General features: G+C 48.5%; 2 protein-coding genes across 6 annotated transcripts; both read right to left on the reverse strand.

The window, feature by feature from the left end:
- Window positions 1–5,813: 5,813 nt before the first annotated feature.
- Window positions 5,814–11,357, reverse strand: LOC120895602 (acyl-CoA Delta(11) desaturase). The gene is made up of 5 exons (XM_040299106.1): window positions 10,829–11,357; window positions 7,453–7,767; window positions 7,231–7,361; window positions 6,604–7,099; window positions 5,814–6,523 (listed from the first exon to the last, which is right to left on the reverse strand). The coding sequence occupies exons 2-5, from the start codon at window positions 7,703–7,705 to the stop codon at window positions 6,312–6,314; spliced, it is 1,092 nt and encodes a 363-aa protein (XP_040155040.1). The 5' UTR covers window positions 7,706–7,767; window positions 10,829–11,357; the 3' UTR covers window positions 5,814–6,311.
- Window positions 11,358–13,637: 2,280 nt separating this feature from the next.
- LOC120895775 (acyl-CoA desaturase) lies at window positions 13,638–20,336 on the reverse strand. 5 transcript variants are annotated; one of them, XM_040299388.1, is made up of 5 exons: window positions 20,215–20,336; window positions 14,985–15,357; window positions 14,775–14,905; window positions 14,032–14,599; window positions 13,638–13,961 (listed from the first exon to the last, which is right to left on the reverse strand). In XM_040299388.1, the coding sequence occupies exons 2-5, from the start codon at window positions 15,265–15,267 to the stop codon at window positions 13,798–13,800; spliced, it is 1,146 nt and encodes a 381-aa protein (XP_040155322.1). In that variant the 5' UTR covers window positions 15,268–15,357; window positions 20,215–20,336; the 3' UTR covers window positions 13,638–13,797. The 5 variants fall into 5 exon arrangements, with proteins under 5 accessions (XP_040155322.1, XP_040155324.1, XP_040155326.1 ...); XM_040299390.1 differs by having other exon boundaries at window positions 20,230–20,335; XM_040299392.1 differs by lacking the exon at window positions 20,215–20,336 and adding an exon at window positions 19,134–20,099.
- Window positions 20,337–20,390: the final 54 nt, after the last annotated feature.

Consider the following 20,390-nt stretch of genomic DNA (forward strand, 5'->3'; position numbering starts at 1 on the left):
TGCCCTTCAGCAGCTACCGATACGAGCGGACTCACACGCGTACGCTGTGATCGTGGCTCCCACTGCCAATACCGTTCCCTTTGACGACCGAATTCACCTTGAGCGGAATATGATGCCACTGGAGCGGTTTGTGCGGCGCATGCAAATGCTGAAGCACCCGGAAGCAGCGACTCGAACTTCGGCAATACTGACGCTGCCCGGCCACACGACCGCTGCCGGGTGGGTGGCGGTGTGGCAGCTGTACCGGCTTCACACGCGCATGAAAACGATCGATGTTGCGATCGAGCTGCTCGGTAGGTATCTGGTAGGTGCTGCGTAAAACTCTCCAAAACTGCTTGCGCTAAGTTTAAGAGCGACCGAATTGTCCGACCAAACTCCGCCTGCATCATTGCGTGGCTAATCGGGGCCGAGGGAATTAGTGTGGCCGCGTAGCTAACTTGCATGAAGGTGAGCCGGTAGGGGTACGATCGTGCAACCGTCGATCGAACGGCCGTTTGAATTGTCTTTCCATTGTTGAACGAATGTGTGTTGGTGCGTTCGCACTGGCTGTGTGCGTAAGAGCCGGAGAAAAAAAAAGGAACAACAACTCTTTAGCATGGGCGTAGGTTTTGTAACACATTATGAGGCGGAAGATCCACCGCCAGCAATGCCCGCAGCGTTAGATTTAGGTTTTTGGGCACCTGCGCTGCACACAGGGCCGACATTTTGTTTATGGCCAACTTGTAACGAGTTGAGCTTGGGTGTAGGGATTTAAAAATTTCAAAACCCCCAACAGCCCTACGCTGGGTCGTGGTTGTTTTTTTATGGCCACCACTGGTGTCCTGTTTAAACCAGTAGTGAGCATCTCATTAGATGTAGTAACTGACGCGCCTGACGTAATATGGTACCGAGCGTCTTCTCCGACCAAAAAATGAGGTCCCTCCCTCCCATACAGCAGGCGTAATGAATGCTCTACGCACAGTGTACCAGGCTTGCGCGAAGCGGACAATTTTTTTTTTATTAGCCAGTGCCTCGAGGAACACCGCTTCGTTTCGGTGCAGACTGATGCCAAAACCGGGGCCCACCCCGCGACCCACTGAACTCTTCGGCGGCAAAGTTCAACAAAGGACAATCGCGATGCGCGATGTGCCTGTGGCTAAAAGCGTTTTTACGCGTCGCGTATTCTTCGCCATTGCACAACCGGCCGAACAGCTCTAATGGTGAGTGCTGGCGTGTACTCGGGGCATTTGTTTGTGCCTTAACTGTGTACTCCCTCTACTCCAGGTGGTAAAGAGTACGGCGATTCTGCGGTACTTGCGGTAGACATTAGTGATGGGCTTTTTTACGAATCGGGTGGAACAGCTCCGATTCAGAATTGCTAAAGATTTAAAATTCCTATGAACGATACTCCAGACATCAGGTTTTGAATTTCGCTCCAAATGTTGTTCATACATTCAAAGCAATGATCGTTCCAAAAAGCCGTTCCTATTAACGACACTTTTTGTTGGAACCTTTCCCATCACTACTGGACATAATTCAGCCGCGCCCCGAATGAAAGGAATAGATTATTCGGTGCTGGTAGTGGTGGCGGTGAATGTCTCGTAAAACTTTCGCTTGAAAGAGTGAGAAGATGAATAGAGAGGTTTAGCATTAGGATAAGCGCGATGTGTACTCGACATTCATTTCGGCCATAACTCAAGCGAGCTAAAGAAAATAAACAAAACCGTTCGGCGATTGCACAAGGGTAGGAACTGGTGCGTCCTACACTTGGTGACACCATTTGGCGGTTTGTTGACCTCTATGTCGGGGAGGCGCCACTATAGGCTGCCCAGCGTTGGCGGACGACCGTAATTGCAGGTTGAAAGTGAAATTGTTTGATCTGATTGATGATCGCCACACTTAATCGATTGAAAGCTAGCGATAATCGCAGGAGTTACTCATTCACAATCACAGAGACGAGCGCCGAGGGACGAATGATACTTTACCGTGGGCTTGCCCCAGAGCAACGGAACGACTTCTTCGGACAAGCTACCATCACGACCATGGTGCACCGCAGCGCGCCACATCACATTAACTCGACCTACGTAGCCCAAAGCATACCAATGTTTCGCAATGCAAGGTGAGCCCCGGTGCATCTGTGAGTTCAGGTGGCAGGCAGATGCTAAAGCATCGGTTTATCGGTGACTCTTCCCCCTGCCAGCACCAGGATAAGGACGTACCGGATTGGCAGTGGTCGCCACAAGGTGGATCTTCACTTCCAACTAATCACCACCAACCGCTTCAACCAGCGCTTGCAGGGCTGGTACTCGTACTCGCTACCACTGTTTCACGAGCAGTAAGTTTGCTCCAGATGTGTTATACGGGCTGCTGTTAATTTGTTTCCAATACTTTGCCAAACATCCTTTCCCACTGCAGTCTCACCATGTACATTCACTACGCCCATCTAAGCTATCATGAGCAATCGTCGCAAATTTTAAGTATCGTCCTGCTCCCGTTCGCACTGCTGGGACTGTTGTTATGTCTCTCCCTGCTGTTGGCATTACGCACGGGCAACTCTTACCGCAGCGACCGCAACCAATCCCGTCCGGTTTCGTTTATCGACACGGTTATCTGGATGGTGGGTGTTTTAGCGCAGCAGGGCAGTATCATACGTCCAAATTCATCGTCCAGCATGGTCATCATCCTGGTAGCGCTTTACATGTCCGCAATCATCTACTGCTCCTACCTGACGAAGATTGCCTCGCTGCTCTCGGTGGACGCGAGCGTGGATCTTGATCTGCAAACGGTGCTTTCGGCAGGACAGTATCAGATCGGTTTCGTAGGCAACAATACAGCGGACGAAACTGTTATCCAGGTACGTATGGGCTGCTTGCAGATAATGGGGTGTGCATAACCGGTTTTTTTGTCGTAACATTTCCATACCGGAAATTTAGTGCCTACTCTTAGATCGAGCTAGAAGGTCAAAATGGTTTCGTTGGGAGTGAAGTAATGGTTTCTCCAAAATGTTTCCGTTTTTTCGGCTTCTAGTAGCGCTGTGTTTGGGCTGTTTTTTTTCAGATGGTGTGATTGCGGATAGCGAGAATTGCTTTTTACGATTCTTCGTACAAACCAATTAAGTTTCGAAAAACTAAATTAAATGTACCTGTAAGAGTGTTAGAACGGTTTTACTGAGGTCAACAGATACTTAAGATACATTTGGTGATGTGAATTGTTTATAGTCCACAAACAGACCAATTCCTTGGCAAACGTGTTTCAAACGGTTTAGTCATTGTACGAATAACCGTTTATAAAAAGCATTATTTGTGATAATTTTTTTTTGAATTTGTTTTTGTTCTGTTTGTTTGTTTTGTTCAATTTGGTTACTTAATTTTACCCTTCTATTACCAGTTTTTATATTATTTTTGTTTGTTTGCGGCAGAGTGTATTTCTTTTATATACCTATTTGTTTATCCTTGAATACGGCAGTTAATGACCGTTTGGTGACAACGCTTCTTATTATGTCGATCGAGTTACTATAGCAATGCATTTTCGCCTGGTAATTTGGCCTAATGCCGACTATACTCAGTTATTAATTCACCAGTAGTTTAGTTCGACTTAACAACATGCCCGTCATGGGTTCAAGCCACGAACAGACCGTGCTCATATGCGTAGGACTGACTATCCTGCTATGTGTAGAAAGTCAGTAGAAAGTCACTGAAAGCCATGCCCACTAAGTGGTACAGGCAGGTCTTGACCGAAAAACAGTTGCAGAGTTTAGTTCAAGAGCTGACTAATTGCTTTATGTAATTTTCTTTCTTTTTTTAATTTAGTTTTCTTTTTAATGATAGTGACGAAAATTGACTTAATATGTAAACGAAGCCGGTTATATAAATTATATGAATCAGTGACAGGTAAAGATGGCTAAAAACCGGAGTCGGCTCCAATCCGACTCCGTTAATTTCGGAATCGACTCCGGAAGTTGTGGTCCGCCCAGCATTATCCAGAGTCGTTCGAAATCGCCCGGAGTCGTCCGGAGTCGCTCGAAGTCGGCCGGAGTCGGTGTCGTTCCGATTCGTCCGGATTCAGTTGGAGTCGAAGTCGTCCGGAGTCGAGCGGCAGTGAAAGATAAAATAAAAACACAACGGAATGAAATGCCTGATCACTAGCACATTGCACCGGCCGGCTTCTGTTGACTCCAATCGACTCAGATTCCGGTCGACTCTGATGGACTCTGGACGACTCCGAGTGACTCCGACTCCGGTCGACTCCGAACTACTCCATACGACTCTGACACCATACGACTTCGGGTGACTCCGAACGACTCCGAACGATTCCATACGACTCCGAACGACTCCGATTCCGAACGACTTCCAACGACACCGAACGATATCGAACGATTCCGAACGACTCTGACTCCGGGCGGAACTAGTGGTTCGGATTCTGCCGGAGTCGGAATCGGACTTACAATAGCTGGAGTCGGATCAGAGTCAAGGGTGCTCTCCAAAGAGCACATCAGTAATATGAACCCTGCATACCAACTCCGCATGATTAAACGTCTGTTTGTATATTACACCCAAAATTTGGTTTGACACACGTGATCAAATGACGTGATCAACGATCAAGCATCATGTCGAGTGTTCACGGTCAGCTGACTGTGTGTATTGCGTACCCAATTCGCACTAGAGCAATCTGTCCAAACGATTAAACCGTTGAATGGGCACACGACTAGCGCAGGGGGGGCAAAACTTTCGAACAGCGTTGTCACGCGTGAAACGTTTCGCTCGTTTGATAGTTTGTGCTTTTTCTTTTGGTTCAACCGCATAGAAACGATACGATCCAGTGATGAACGAGATTATGCGACGGATGGTGCAGAACAGTTCACTATACTCGCTATCCCACGAACATGCGTTGCACCGCGTACTTACCACGAAATATGTACTGATTGGCAATGTGGGAAGTGTGCGCAAGGCGATGCAAAGTCTAGACGAGCAGCAAAACTGTAACGTACGTATCCGAGGGGTGTGATAAAGTTTTACATGCGCAAAAGAAGAAAAAGAAAGTAATACCTATCCTCATTCAATTTGAACAGATCACGGAAATAGAGCTAACAGGAATCGAGCAGATGATTGCACTGCAAATGCCATCGTTCTACGCGTACCGCAAAATCATCCATTATGAGTAAGTGTAGCGGCAGTCGGCGTGAGATACACAATTTATGAGTTTCCTTCTTTTTTTGAGTCACAGAATTTTACGATACTATTCAAACGGAGTAAGACATCGGCTTGGGTTAGGAACTATTCCGAGCCGCAGAATGTGCGTTCCAAACAAGCAGTTTTACCGGATCACCTTGGGCAACATTACTGTGCATCTGTACTTGCTAAAAGTGGGTTTCACACTAGCAGCCATTTTGGTGTGTTTCGAATTGTTGTATAATCACGTAAAGAAGTGTAAACAAAACAAGGCACGAAAATTCAAGGGGTAAAGTATGAAAGTATTTGTTGCGAATACAACCTACCAACAATGTGCCATTTTGTATGTCTCACACATAAATGTTAGACGGCCTGTTAGTGGCTAGATTTTTATCACTGTTTTTACTACTTTTGATCGTTTTCCCACGCATATTCGGTTTGCAGCATCGCAAATAGAAAGGCGAGGAAAAATGTGTGTTCAGTGGATGAAAGGAGAACATCGTTTGAGCGAGTTTTATTTGATTTCGTAATGATGCGTAATGAAATGTGAAGAACCTTTGCTACAAAATAACAACATCTATGAAGTTTTAGAAAAAAAAAACAAAACACAAATGCACAACCTATTCGCTAAGTGTTTGACATTCACATAAAAATAAAACAATATTATCTGTTTCTTCTAGCAGCACCAGCTCAATTTGGTTTTGTTTTATTTCACAACTATAAAGTCACCCTCCGAAAAACAAAAAAAAAAAAAAGATCATCTAACGTTTGTCTGTGCCCGGGGACCCCGTTTCCGGTACGCTTTTTGTTTTCCACGCACCTCGATCAGCCAGTGTGTGCGAATTGCAACCATAGCTCTGGTGGTATATATGCATTTTCATCATCAAACGGCGTCACACTGAACCTTGAGCACGCGCGGATCAGGACCAAGCGGAAACGGTACAAATGTCGCGCAGGCCGAAGAAGCGGAGAGAGGAAGAGAAGAAATGTGGAGTAAACGCCCCCCCCCATTCTTCTCCTAGCAAATAAATTATTCATCAACCGACCGTTTTTGCGGACAAGCGGGAGACAGTAGAGACAAGCTTAGCAAAAACTGTAACAGTGGTCAACGCCCGTACTCTGGCGCCCCAGAAGACCAATAAGAGCGGGGGCGGGAAGTGGTCGCTAGTGCAGTCGCTCCGTTTCGAGGTAGTGTTCGCGCTTCAGATTGCACATCTCCTCGGCTCCCGCCTGCTTCAGACACTCCACGATCGGTCTGCCACTGTCCACCGCCATCGTGAGCCCCCGCTTCACTGCCTCCGTCGTGATGGTTTGCAGCTTGGTCGCCTGCCCGATCGCGGCGAAGATGCGAATGAATGCGGTGGTGCAGCCCGATCCTGAAAGTGGTTCCAAAAGAAGGGATAACATCGGTAGAAAAAAAAAAACCCTGACCGATCGAAGCAACACGACCACTTACCGTAGTTGCCGAACTCGCCGCTCTGGTAGTCGAACGGTAGCAGGTAGTGGTACTGCAGCCAGTAGCTCTTCGTCACCAAGAACACCATGTTCGAGTCCGACTGCTTGTGGTTTTTGTCTAGACCCCAGACAAAGTGAGCCGAATTGATGAGCCAGGCCACGTTCAGCACGACCAGGTAGCGGAGCGAGAACGCGACAAAGATGGCCGCCTGCACGGTGTCGCCCCAGTACTCGAGCGGGGCATTGATTGGCAGCAGCACGAACAGCACCAGATACATCGCCCAGTAGAAGCGGCGCTGGAACATCACAATACCGTCCGCCTCGAGATCGCTCATGTCAACGGCGGCCAGCAGCTGCTCCTGCCGCGGGCTTAGCTTGCGTATGTTGGCGAATACCTGCGCGTGCATAAAGTCCTTGTCGCTGTAGTACGGATCGTCGACGGTGCGGAACTTTTCGTGGTGCAGCCGGTGCATGCGCACCCAGTCGTAGATTGAGCCCTGGCAAGCGAGACGAGAAAAGAGAAGAAAACACACACACACACAATGAGCTTTGCGTTCGAGCTTTTGAAGGCAGCTTTTCGAGCAGTCGAGCAGTGCAGATCGTTTGCCGAAGCGTTCGGAAGCGTTACCTGTCCGGCAAGTGTTTGGCAGATCATCAGCGTGAAGCGCAGCAGGGCCGTGGCCTCGTACGTCCTATGCGCCCATAGACGGTGGGCCCCGGCCGTAACGCCCAAGATGCCGAACAATGTGAGCAAGAATGCTGGCAGAGAAAAAAGAAAGCAAATTATTAAATTAACGCTACCGAAAATGGATCTGCTTTTGAGGTTTCGCGCCTGCGGCGCTACACTTACTGAAGACACACGTTATCAGTGAGGTGTGAGAAAATAAAACGAAAATTCCGTACACGCCGAGAATGTTGAGATGGATGTAGAACAGCACCGACGGCCAGCTGGCCTCTCGCTTCGTATCCCTCGAGGAGGAACTGACACTGGCTGTTTCGGTGGGCTGGGGCGGTTGGTCCGGTTTCGTCGCCCCGTCACCGCTCGGCTGCTGCGCTTTCAGGTGCTCCGCACTCGGGGCAAAGTTTTCATTATGATCGGCCATTGTGGATGCGATTGCCGGTGGTGCTCGTGTGTGTGTGTTTGGAGTACGTTAGTTTTTGGTGTCTGCAAGAAAAAAACAGCGCAAAGTTCGTTAGTGTTATCTACGCACTGCGACCGAGAGACAGGAAAGTCAATTGCGAGCCAATGCCATCGGTAATGCTCGCAGTTGGCTCCAACGAAAGCGCTGGGGAAAAGGCGCGTAAAAGCAGAAGGGGGAAATAAATCATTACACCATCACCAGGCCATGTGGCACGAGGCACACGCGGAGTTATGGATCGTGAAGTTTTACAACTGCTCCGGATACAAATTGTGTGCCGCGTGCCGAAAACATTGCCCACAGGTGGCGGCGGCTGATGACGACACCGACGGTCGTCCCGAACCGACTTGCGCTCGCGAAGGTCACCGCGAAGGGGCTTGTAAAAGACAATTGTAAAGGATTGAACATTGAGCGCTTCCCTTCGGCTTTACGACCGGTCTCGGTGCGGTGAAGAATTCGAGTCCTTTCACTTTCCGTCCCTGTGATGACCGTGATAAGCTGATGGATTGCATTTCAGCACGACAAAAGGTGCAACGATCCCCGCTGTCCGTCGGGATGGGAGCGGTAGACAATTTAAGTTGATTACACCGTCCTGCGCCAGGCGGATACACGCTGACCTCGAGCGGTATCTTCGATGGTGTGAAGGACACACACCACACGTATCGGTCCGCTAAGGGTTAGACTTTAGAACCAAAGACTCGCAATGGGCATTTTTAATGGGGCCCGTTTTGGTAGGAAAACGATTTACCCTAATGAAACCGTCGTGGTGACAACAGCGGAAGGCTAAAAGGTTAATCGTATGTAAAGCCAAACTCCAAAACGGTCGTACGTTCGAGGTTTTCTACCGATAGCCCCCAAGAAATGGCGATCGTCACCATCGTCAGCTTCAGGCGTACTTGAACTTGCGCACACCGGTGAGCAAAAACTTAATTAAATATGCAAACACGCAGGCCAGCGACGCAAGCTGCCCCAATGAAACCTTTGGTTGCTTCTTCATACAATGAGCGAAAACCAAAAAAAATCGTTCTATTCGATTCTCAAACCACCTGTACGTTCCGGGCGTTCCGGAAGGAACCAGAAAGGAACTGACGATCGTCGACGTAGCGGACTGCGTGACATGCGTTTGATGGGACCACACTCCTAACCAATAAGTGGGTTTGTTTGCGACAGCACGTGTATTGAGCGTCTCGCATCGGCACCGGTCAAACTGGTTTACCCGAGCGTTAGAAGGAAGCTTAGAATTGTTTTTTCTTTACGTTTTTTCTCAAATTTTATGTTGGCATTTATGCGAAAACACACACCCAGAACCCTGTTTGGTGTCTGTGTTTGGTGCAGGTTCGATGACATTGCCAACGGGTCTAGCCCACGTCATATTGTTCAGCATAATCCAAAGCAGTCTGGTGAACCACTCACGGGGTGCGTTTTATGTGTCTAAATAAAATTTTCTACCATGCTAAAATGTTACCCCCCAAAGCATTAGGTCACTCGAAAACATCACCGCATGATACGCACGAGCGTATTATACGCAGCACGCACATCAAGGGTTAATCTTACAATAGAACAAACACAAAATCTCACTGCACTGCAGTGATCGTAATTAGAATTGTAATGAACACACGCACACACACAAGTGCACCCGTGAGCTTAATTGACCTTCTCCCGCGGCCCCGATCGCTTCTGCCAGTCATGGAGCGAACGAGCAAGCCGCTACTACGATGAATTGTTAACAATTTTCCCGACCCCGCCGGGTCGACGACGGGCGGAAAATGATAATCCCACACGCACACGTTTTTTTTACGCACAGATCTAGCAGTGTTATAATCAGCTGGGAAAGCAAAACGAACGATTGTAGATGTATCTCAACTGAGCCGTTTGATTTCCGAAACCGACGAGCCGACCGACTAACTTTGTTTCCGAAATCAGATGATGCAATGGTGAACCCGCGGTCGGTAGCAATTGTTCTTCCATTACTGTTCTCGTCTGTTTACATAACGACCTAATTACCTAACAAAAGTACCAGCAGCGAAACATTTTAAGTGCAGCTTAAAAGAGTGGGTCGGCTTGCAAACCTTGCCGACGGGTACGGGTTTTAATGGGTGGTTTAGTTTTGTCGTAAAATATGTCTCAACGGCCTTCTACCGCTCGGTTGCGTACAGGACGCGCAAGGTTGTAATACCCGTGCGTATGGAGATCGGGCAAGATCGTGGCACCAAGAAGTTGTCCTTAAAATTACGACACCTAGTGCGTTGAAGGTGTATAAGCAGCCGGTTCACTTTTCGGCGAGCACCTTGTGGTCACGGACAGGAAGCACAGATAGAGGGAAATAAAGAAACGCTCAACTCCGTGCTAACCTTGAAATGTTGTGACGCTTAAGACACGACGACACACGAGACGAGCTTTATTCACGCAGCTCGGTGATAAGTGGCCTGATTAGTGCGGCAATATTTGTTTGTGGCTTTGTCTGTTAATAGTTTCTCTGGTTTTTTTGTTTCGTACGCCCTAATTAAGCGCCGGAAAAAGATACTTCCAGATGGAGCCATGAGTTAAAGCGCAGTAGATCACCCGTTGAACACTTTCGCCTTGTGCAGAATGTTTATCGCAGTTCGGTTTCAGCGATTTTGCGAATAATTTAGTCCCAATGCAAAAACGCGTTCGGTGTCGCAACGCACGTGCAAAAGGCTCGTATTAATTGTCCAGCAAGGAGGTTTATACGCATGAGGACAACATCACACCCCAGTGTGAAGATCGACATTAAACATCTTGCGCGATCGCTAACCGGCGAGTGTGAATGATTTGAGAGTGTTATAATGCAGCAGATTTCGTCTCGGGGGAAGAAGATGTCCACTGTATGGTTTATAGTTCGTAACGTCGTGGTTGGGTAGCTGACACCTGATCACACCTGATCGAGCCGGTCGAATATCGACGTTGCGAAGAGAAGATCACCGCATGTTCCTAGTCACACATACACACAGAAACACACATACACACATACACGCACACAAGCAAACATTTGCACATCATTCGGGTTCGTCGTCTACAATCGATCGGTCAACTCCACTTCCTTACGGCTCATTTAAATTCACTCACATGAACACAGGGCTCGCAGGGGTGATGCTGTTTTCTATCTCCACCCTGCTCTTCTAATGCTGACGCTTCCTTGTGTCGTCAAACGGTGGCACCACGCTCGCTTCTATTTTCCCCTCTTTCTCGGTCTCTCTCTCTCTCTATCGCTCGAACGACCGGCTAATGTTTATCCGCTAAACGCAGCGACCGTTTGGCTAGAGGCAGATGACAATCACGAAGTGATATTCTACGAATTCCATCCGCTGGTTCGTCGTCTGTGCAGCGCGCAAGTCACCGTTCCGTTGAGCCACCGCGCTCTGGACAGCAGAGCGAGCGCACATGCGCCTGTATATTATTTTCAATGCGGATGCGTCGTGGAAAGTCCCGTCGGACGGCAGGCAAACGCGCTAAACGCTTCACACGCTGACTCGGACCGCCGGTTAAGGGGCATAAATTCACACCACACATACACACACACACACAAAGGCACGCAGGCACACACGGCGAGAGCTCCGTACTGGTCGAGTGCTCGATAGCGAATAACCGTCAGCCGCGGTGCGATCGTTGGATTATTGCGAGCGAACCCCCTGGCGAGTGTTTGGGGCTGGATGGTAGGGGTACCGGGTGCGGTGGAAAACAGAGCTACCCAGACGGAGAGTGCGTGGAGGCAGCAGCACGGCCAAGGTTGCCCTTTCGTTTCCTTTTCGGTAGGGAACGGTCCGATAAAGCGCACGGGGACAGGGTTAGGATGGAACTAAGGGAGGTTGCAGTGTCCAAAGATTCATGACGCACTGTGGCTGTACCTTTTTTATTGCATTATTAGATCAAAAAGTTATTGAGATATTTCTAGAATGCTTCCAACCATGATCAAACGATTGTCCGTTTAAAAAGAGGAAAAGTTGGATAATGTTTAATAAACTTTAGTAAAGTGTTCGAACCATGGAACTTTCTGGAGCGTATCCGAACCGACTATTCGTACCGTTTGCTAGATAACTAGCTCATATGTTCTATTTCCGTTGAAATGTTTCATTATTCCTATCCAGCAGTTTACAACAAAAAATAAACCTTTTCGCATACGTCTTCACGCATTTAGCTCGTTTGCGAGCCACACCGGTAGCGTTATCGGGCGACCCGGAAAACTTGACCTCCCCCCCGATTCGAATGTTCTACCAGCTCAAAGTGCTTTACGCACTGTCAACACAGTCAACACGGTTGCAGGTAGGTGCGGTGCCGAAATTAATTACCGAACCGTGCGTTCCGTTCCTGCCCAACCGTGACCGTGTCGTGACACACCGTGCAGCCCTTTCCCTACAGCGAAACGGCCGTCCAGCCGCGGGTGACGATCGCACCGCGAGGAATTAAAAGTCCGATGATTTTTATGCAATCAAATGTAAATATTATTCTCACCCTCTGTCCCACCAACCACCAACGCGCCATCCGATTGTAATCACACGCGCTCGGCAGCAAATGGATGCGCATTTAAGCTGTCCCACACAAATGGATCGCAAATGGGGATTTACCAGCACTTCCACGATCACGATCAGTTCCTCAGGATGCAACTGATGGTTTGAGAGCTATAGAGGTGCGTTCGAAAATCCCGGCATTTTGGTTCCCCCCGGAAGAGAATGTACACTCCAGGGGTAAGTGACACACTGCGTAGGGATCGCTCAGAACGGGTTACTGGACGGCCTTGCAAATTGCAATACTATCGCTCCACCAAGAAGTGCTGCCAGAGAGCATAATTGTGTATGTGCTGCACCAATCGGAAACGGTCATATTTCAATCCACTCACCCGACGCGATGTAAACGTTTCTCCCGGTGTGCCCGGTATTGTGCGGGGACAGGTTCCGCCGAGGCTATTTTGTGGCGTTTTCAGCGAGGGACTGCTGGCGCGAGACGGCGACCACTGCCGATCGAGAGCAAGCCAGATTGTGATTTTCAAGTTCAAAACCAACGCTCGGATTTCTTCGAGGACGGATCCGTGCGTAGTACGGACGGGTAGTTTGGCGCTCCTGGTGGTAGCGTAGAATTTTGCGGCGTTGTGTCTATGTGTGCGTGTGACAGAGAGAGAGAGAGTAGGTTTGTTTCGTTTCTTTTTACCATATTCGACACAAAACCAGATTCGTAGCGCGTGTCTGGATTCGAATTTAAATATTACACTAGATCGAGGACGGCAGCATGTGCGATCTTGTTGGAGGTTTCATGGTAGAAGTCTAGCCGCTTTTGTGGTTTGGAGATATTTCAGCCGTTAACCGTACTGTCATATGTATTCTGTTTGATGCAGTCTGAAGTCATGAGGAAATAAACGTTACATAATGTTTAAGGTGTCAAATTAAAGAGTTAAATAAGTCCATTCTTTCAAACGGTTGTAAGAATACGGGGACTCAAATGCTTCCTTTCCTCTCGTAAGATTATTCTTCTCTGAATGCCTTAAACATGAGCTGTTCATTGACCCGCACAAGGATACAGAAGTGTTAAGATTGCATGAGATTTTAAGTGAGTATTAATTTGAAGTTAATTAGGTGGTTCCCAATGACCGATCGATGACGACCGATAGTGCAATGATCCACCGATGAACAGGTTTTTGGTTCATTTTTTATTCATTTCATGACATTTTTGTTTCCTGGGTCGTGTTATACATATAACTGAAGTTCATTTTTGTTCATCAAGTTCATCCCAAACTATCGATCATCATCGATCGTTGGTCAGAAAGGGCTTCAATAAATTAAACACATTTATATCTTAAAGATGCCTCCTAATCTCTTGCATCCATCAATCCGCAGTACTTCCAGCGGCATTCTTTCAGAATAAAGCACTCTACACACTTGCAGCATATACTGAAAGAGAAGTTGATTTAATTCACTAAGTTAAATGCTAACTGCTGTGCACAAGCGGCGTTTAAGCACTGATTCTAGCGAAGCTGTTTGCAAAGTAAACATGCTGCAAGAACCTCCCCCCTCCCGTTTTTGATCGATGGTGGCTGCCCATGCCGATCAGCACTGTGTCCTTACGATAGCGTCCACATCTTCCTTTGGTATGTCCTGATCGCCGTACCCCCACACCGCATCCTGATGGGCGTACTCGTCGCTAAGAAAGCGCGTCCCATCGCCACACTTGGCCGCCCGGCGGGCCACCACTTCCGGCGGCACGGATTTACCTGCATTAGGAGAGTGGAGAAGATTGCCGTTAGCTACTTGCTTCACCCTTTCCGATTGCCCGCCACTTACGATCGTAGGCCCAGCCGAGCCGGGCAAAGCAGTCAATGAAGCCGGTCGTCACGTTGAACAGGTAGCTGCCGAGCTCGCTGGTTTTGTAGTCCCACGGGAACACGTGGTGATAGTTGTGCCAGCCCTCGCCCATCGCCGCGATCGCCACGGCCAGGTTTTCCACCGGGCTGATGCTCCGGTCGTACGGTTTGTTGCCGAACATGTGCGCCACACTGTTGACGAAGAACGCGATGTTGAGCGTGGTGGTGAAGCGGAACGTGAAGCACACCCAGAACGCGACGGCCAGCTGCTCGCCCCACCAGTACCAGGGCACCAGCACCGGCAGCCCGATGACGAGCAGCGCAAACAGGGGAAGGTAGTAGCGCCGCTGCAGCATCACGATCGGGTCCGCCTCGAGATCGCTCATGTCGATGGCTTTCCGCTTCGCCACCACCTCCGGGTGGGGCGTTAGAAACACCCAGCCGACGTGGGCGAAGAAGAAGCCCCGCTTGGCGTTGTGCGGATCGGCATCCGTCTCCGAGTACTTGTGGTGCACGCGATGGTCGTGGGCCCACGTGTACGCATCGCGCTGTGGAAGAGATGGCGCGAATGGGAAACACGTGGTTAAGGCGAAGTTTTTAAATTGTAGCACTCTCTGGTGCATACTTTTAGGCGCAGCGCGTGTTGGAGTGATACGCGTTAGGAAAGCGTTACCGGGTGCGTTACGCTAGCAGCTGGGGGAGAGTGGAAAAGAAAGCACCTACCTGTCCGCAAATCGTGAATAGGAACATCAATAGCAGTCGTAGCGGCCAGCGCGCTTTGTACGATTTGTGCGACCAAAGTCGATGGGCACCGGCCGTAATGCCGATGCCGGTGGCCCACACCAATCCTAGGGCTGGAAAGTAAACACAAAACCAAATGGGTTAGTACAAATATATGGATCAAGGTTAACAAACAAACGCAGGAACGCTTACTCCATAGGTAGGTGTAGAACTTGGCCTGGAATGTGACCAAATAGTAGAGCCCAATCAGAAAGCCACCGTGCACGAACAGCTGGGCGAACAGGTCGGGCCACCGAATGCGGGCCCGGAACGGTGTTGGTGGTACGCTCGCACCCTGATCACAGTGATTACTGCTACTGCCGCTTTGACAGGCATCGTTGTTGTTTTGGTCGTTGATTGTGTCCTGCGGTCGTCCCTTTGCCCTTTGCCAAACTGTTCCCGCGGCCCGGTCGCTGTCCGACACGTTGGGTGCCATTTTTCTTCCCCCGCCGGTACTTCCGAGTGCTACTATTACGGTTCTGGTAAATGGTCACTGCTCGCAGCTAATGGCGCACCGAAGCATTACCTGCAGGAAACAAATTAGAGCGCAAAAAAACCGAGCATTGTCAGGCATGTCAGGGAACACGTTAATTGTACGGCAATCGTTAACGATTCTTCCTCGACCCGGGGTAGCTGCTCCACCGCCAGCACATCATTACGCATTACCGAAGGGTACGAACACATCGTACGAATGGAACAGGACACGCAACCGCATCGCAAGCGGCGGCCAGTGTTTGGCCAGTGCTCGAACGAAAGCAAAACTCAGCCGGCCGGTGGACGGGAGTGGATAAAATTTTCAGCATTAGATAAATAGAAAATTGATTGATTGGTCAATATTTGATGAGCAGGTTAGAGGCGAACACGGGTGGTAAGTTGATGGTCAGTAAGATATCCTTTTGACCACCACTGACCAGTTGCCGCTCGTGCTGCTCCTGTGGCGGACAGTATGATATCAATGTAGACTTTACAATTATAATTCAGAAGATGACAGACCATGAGCTTGTATAAACTTTACCCTCTTCTAGATGCTTGATAGTGGAGCAAACTTAGGAAGAACCAAGTGCAGTATACTATTTGCGCTGCAAGGATAGTCAACGAACGGGCTGGGTTTCTAGCAGCATAATGTTGGAGCAATGGATCCGACAGAACTAGTGATGGGAAAAATTGAAGTTTTTTCCAGAATCGATTCCGGCTAGCTCCTAGAAGTTTTCTGGAATTGATTCGTGATAGTAGGTTCGGAATCAGTTTCTGGAATCGATTCCGGAATCGGAGTCGGCTCTGGAATCGGATTCGTCACCGAAATCGAAGCTGACTTCGGAATTAGTTTCGGAATCGGAATCAACTCCGGAATTGGTTCCAGAATTGGAATCAGCTCCGGTATCGGAATCGGTCCCAATATCGGAATCGGCTCCGAAATCGAAATTGGTCTCGAAATCAGAATCGGCTCCGAAACCAGAATCGGTTTCGGCATCTCTATAAGAATGTGGTGTTTGGGTCCACAAAGTCCACTAGCGACAAAGAATCCAAATTTGCTTGTAAACGATCAATTCTCATCAAGATTTTTGCACTGATTTCACTTCTGAAACTTTTTATTTCAATTCAAGAACTGATTCTCATTCCGGAGCTAATTCCAATTCTTATGTCAATTCTGATTCCGTTTCCGGAGCAATCCTGGATCGATTTCGACTCCGGAATCAGAATCGGTTTCGGAGTTGATTTCTAACACATAATCGAAATCGAGTAGGTCCGACCCGGAGCTCCCACCACTAGACAGAACGATAAGACAATGGCGCGTTAGGAAATTGTGGATATAAATTATACGACTTCATTCATTGCAACCAATTACTCTTCGCATGCAGTGCAAAACCTACGTAAGCGAGCCAGGAACGGAATGGTCGCGGCGGCTGTGGTCTGTTTACACAGCGTGAAGGATATTTTATTGCAAATGGAAAGCTCGTATATCGTATCGTAATCGTATATCAAGGGTTGATGCTTCGCAGCAAGTTAGTTTACTTCGTGGTGTAGGACACAAACAGTTAATCATTATCTCTCTGTCTAACCTGTTGCTTGATAATGTGGGCTCTAAAATGTCTGTAGTGTTATCGACATTGAAGACGTACCGTCAATTGCATACACCTGTTGATTCCTGAGGGAAGCTTATCAATTCAAAGGCGAGCGAAGAAATTCATTGAAAAATAGCCACTCGTTTCTACCTGTCTACTAAAGAGACGTTCTTGAAAGACTTGCACCTGCGGCCTGGTGATGTCTTTGCCGGTACTTTAGCTCACCATAAAAAATAACAATGGCTGCAAAATGGAAAGGCAAACACTGCGGGTATATGAAAACAGCGTGCGAAAACATACTTCAAATCAGTTGTCGAACGTAGTAGAAGAAGTAAAAATGTTGAATTCTTCTTTAAGTATTCAAGTGCTGGACGTTTAACCTGATTAGATGCAAGCCATACTGCATTACTGCACAGCGCCGGTGGTGTGAAGTTGTGACTCACAGGTACCATTGCCAGCGAAGACTCAACATTGGCGCTCTCTCCCACGCCCGCTGCCTCTTCCTTCGGGTGTGGAAGATAAACAAACCTGTAAAAAAAGTATTATCACCCAGCTAAATGCCACGCTGTGTGTGAAGTGCGATAACGAATCGTGCACGTCTCGCCAGATGGTGGGCTTCAGCGGTGCCTCAGCACCATCGCGCACCTACATGAGCAACGAAAGAAAGAATTGCAAACAAAAACAAAAAAACACACACAAAACACAAACTACATCGTCTCTAGGCTGAGATTATCCGGTTATCGTGAGAATTTGGATCGGTGGTGGCCTCGCGCCATAAGCCATAAAACCAATGAGCATGATAACGAAACAATCCGGACGACCGGAGCGATGGCTAGGGATTTCAAACTCATTGACCATTGGCCGATTCGGCGACTGAAACCGTCAACACGTGATTGACGGGCGCTCATAAAATGCTCATAAGCAAACGTATTTCTCATGCAGCGCAAAGGTGTTACCAGCATTTCGGTGGAGGGGGGAGGCAACTCTTGCGCGGTGACTCATTGGTACGCCGGATGGGTGGGGTGGGTGTAGCTGTGAATCAAACTGGGGACAGGGTCCGTCCATCCAGCTCAGCAGGTGTTGCCAGCGCAAGTCGAGCACGGACACGCACGCGAAGGGAATGACAAATCCCCCCTCCCCCCTTAACCGGAGGGGCAGAGCAATGGGAGCCACCGTGAAGCGACGTTTCGATCGATTAAGTATGATGTTGCAATCGAAAAATATTACTTTTCACCCTCCCTTCCCTTTCCCACGCTCGTTATGCTTACACCGCTTTCTACCTAACACCATAACAAATTCATAATACTACACATTGCTCGATCCGGCCACATTGCAGTTCAACACTGCCACATACACACACACACACACACACGCACTCAGCTCGATTTTGAACACGTCGTTGGCGGGTGATCAAATATTTCATCGCCTCCAATTTGGGAACGAAAAAAAAAAACAAAAATCACCCGCACAACATACACCCCCCCCCTTCTCTTCCTCCTTTCCTGCGTGCAAAAAAGGAAGTGACGATTTTCGAAGTCATATTTAAATCCATCCAACCAATCGGTTGCGTTAACTGCCGGCAATTCGATCATTTCAACACACACACACATACACACTTACGGCAGCATAACACTATCCTGCCGTGTTATTTTTAGCAAACCATATTGGTCACCGGTAACGTCCAAAAAAAACCCCTGCCGCTGGACATTTAACGGTTGAACCGGGTGGATAATTTCACTGGCGCTACGCCGTACGCGGGCAGTGGTTGCGCGGCAATGCGGTTGACCTTTGAAATCGAAGCGTCTCCCGGGAGACGTTACGCTTCACCACGCTGGGAGACGGCGGGAATCGATCTCGGATGCGGTTCAATTGGGTAGCCACAACTCATTGACACTAATCAAAGTCTATCACGGTAACGCTTGCGATGCTGCACTTTATTAGAAAGGTTAGCGATGGCCAGCAAGCGCGTGTGTGTGTGCGCGCAAGCACTATTAACCGCACCGGCCGCAGCATTAGGGTTCAAAATATTTAAATTATTAAGATTGGTTGAAAACGTTCGCCCCCTTTTTGCGCACACCCACTGCAGATGGGGTTGTTCTATTTGTTACCAAACAGTACGCACCTAAAACGCACCAACTTGCAACTTATTATGTCCATTTGAGGCGTTTTGCCGCTAAACAAAAAATAGGTGAAACCCACTGCCTACTTCTCGCGAAGGCAATTAGCAGCCTCCACTCACAGTTGCTCACTTCACTGCCACTTCGAAGGCGGATCACCATTAGAAACCTTCCGACCGCTAGCAGATGACGGCATCGACTAGCCTGCTTCGATCTAGCCCCGGTGCCGGTCTCCACGCCTTGAAGTTCTTTCGGGCGGAAGAACGAAGGGAAGTGCCTTCTCACCCGGCCATACTACACTAGCGTGGACTGTTTCGCACACATACACCGCACGGAGCACCCGACGCAACATGGGCGGTATCGGAATGCTCTGTTTGAACAGCGATTACGCAGGTATGATGCGAGGGGAGCAAGAGAGCGCGCGCGCGTTAAAAAACAAACAGCCGGAATTGTTAGTGCACCACAAACATTGTATGCGCGAGACAGACGCTTTCTGGGGGTGCCCGTTTGTGTTTTTTTTTACTGCTGTTGTTGATCTGGCCGGCCGGTTTTTATCTAAGCTTGTCGCTTAATTTTTGTCGCGCTTTGCGCTGTGTTTGATGGTGTGTTTTTTTTACCGTTCGAGGAGATTAACCAGCTCGGAACGGTGCAGCTGTGCGCTGTGCATAAGGTACAGGGTATCGGCCGGGAAAAACGGTCACATGTAAAACCAACAAACAAATACCTAAAACCACCCTTGAAGGGTTCACCTTCGCAAGCTTATCAGTTCCGGAACGATTATCTTCACCCGATACTTGTTTTGCCCGATCGGCGGAGCTATTACAATAATTACAATCGGTCTCTCTCTCTCTTATCGCTTATTCATACCGAGACCAAGGATCGGGGAAGAATGTGGATGCTATCTAAAATGGTTTCAATTTCATTCCTCCAGAGCTAGACTGATTAATTATGCACGAGTTGTTATATTTCATAACGTTACGCAGGCCTTATCACACGCTATTGCTAGTGAAAGCACAAGTCTCGCACAACGTTGCATCGGATCAACGACCAAGCGTCTCCATTGCCCACACCGGTGGGGCACACTTATTCTAAGACACTTTCAAACCTAATAAGACTCTTCAAACAGCTGAACCTGATTAAAACACGCTGAAAAAAAAAGACACTCAAACCACCAAACTAGGCAATCGACGGTCACAAACACACCTGGCCGATACTGACTTGTTGCACCTCACCCGTTCGGATGTGCGTTGAACTGTTCGACTACCAGCGTTGGAATGAACCATACCGGTGGGACTTTGGTAATATTTACTCCATGTCGCGCGCATTCAGCTCGCTCTCTCGATATACCCCTTTTCTCTTTCTCTCTCTCTCTCACGCAC

Source organism: Anopheles arabiensis, chromosome 2 (assembly GCF_016920715.1).
Source record: "Anopheles arabiensis isolate DONGOLA chromosome 2, AaraD3, whole genome shotgun sequence".
NCBI classification, from domain to species: Eukaryota; Metazoa; Arthropoda; class Insecta; order Diptera; family Culicidae; genus Anopheles; species Anopheles arabiensis.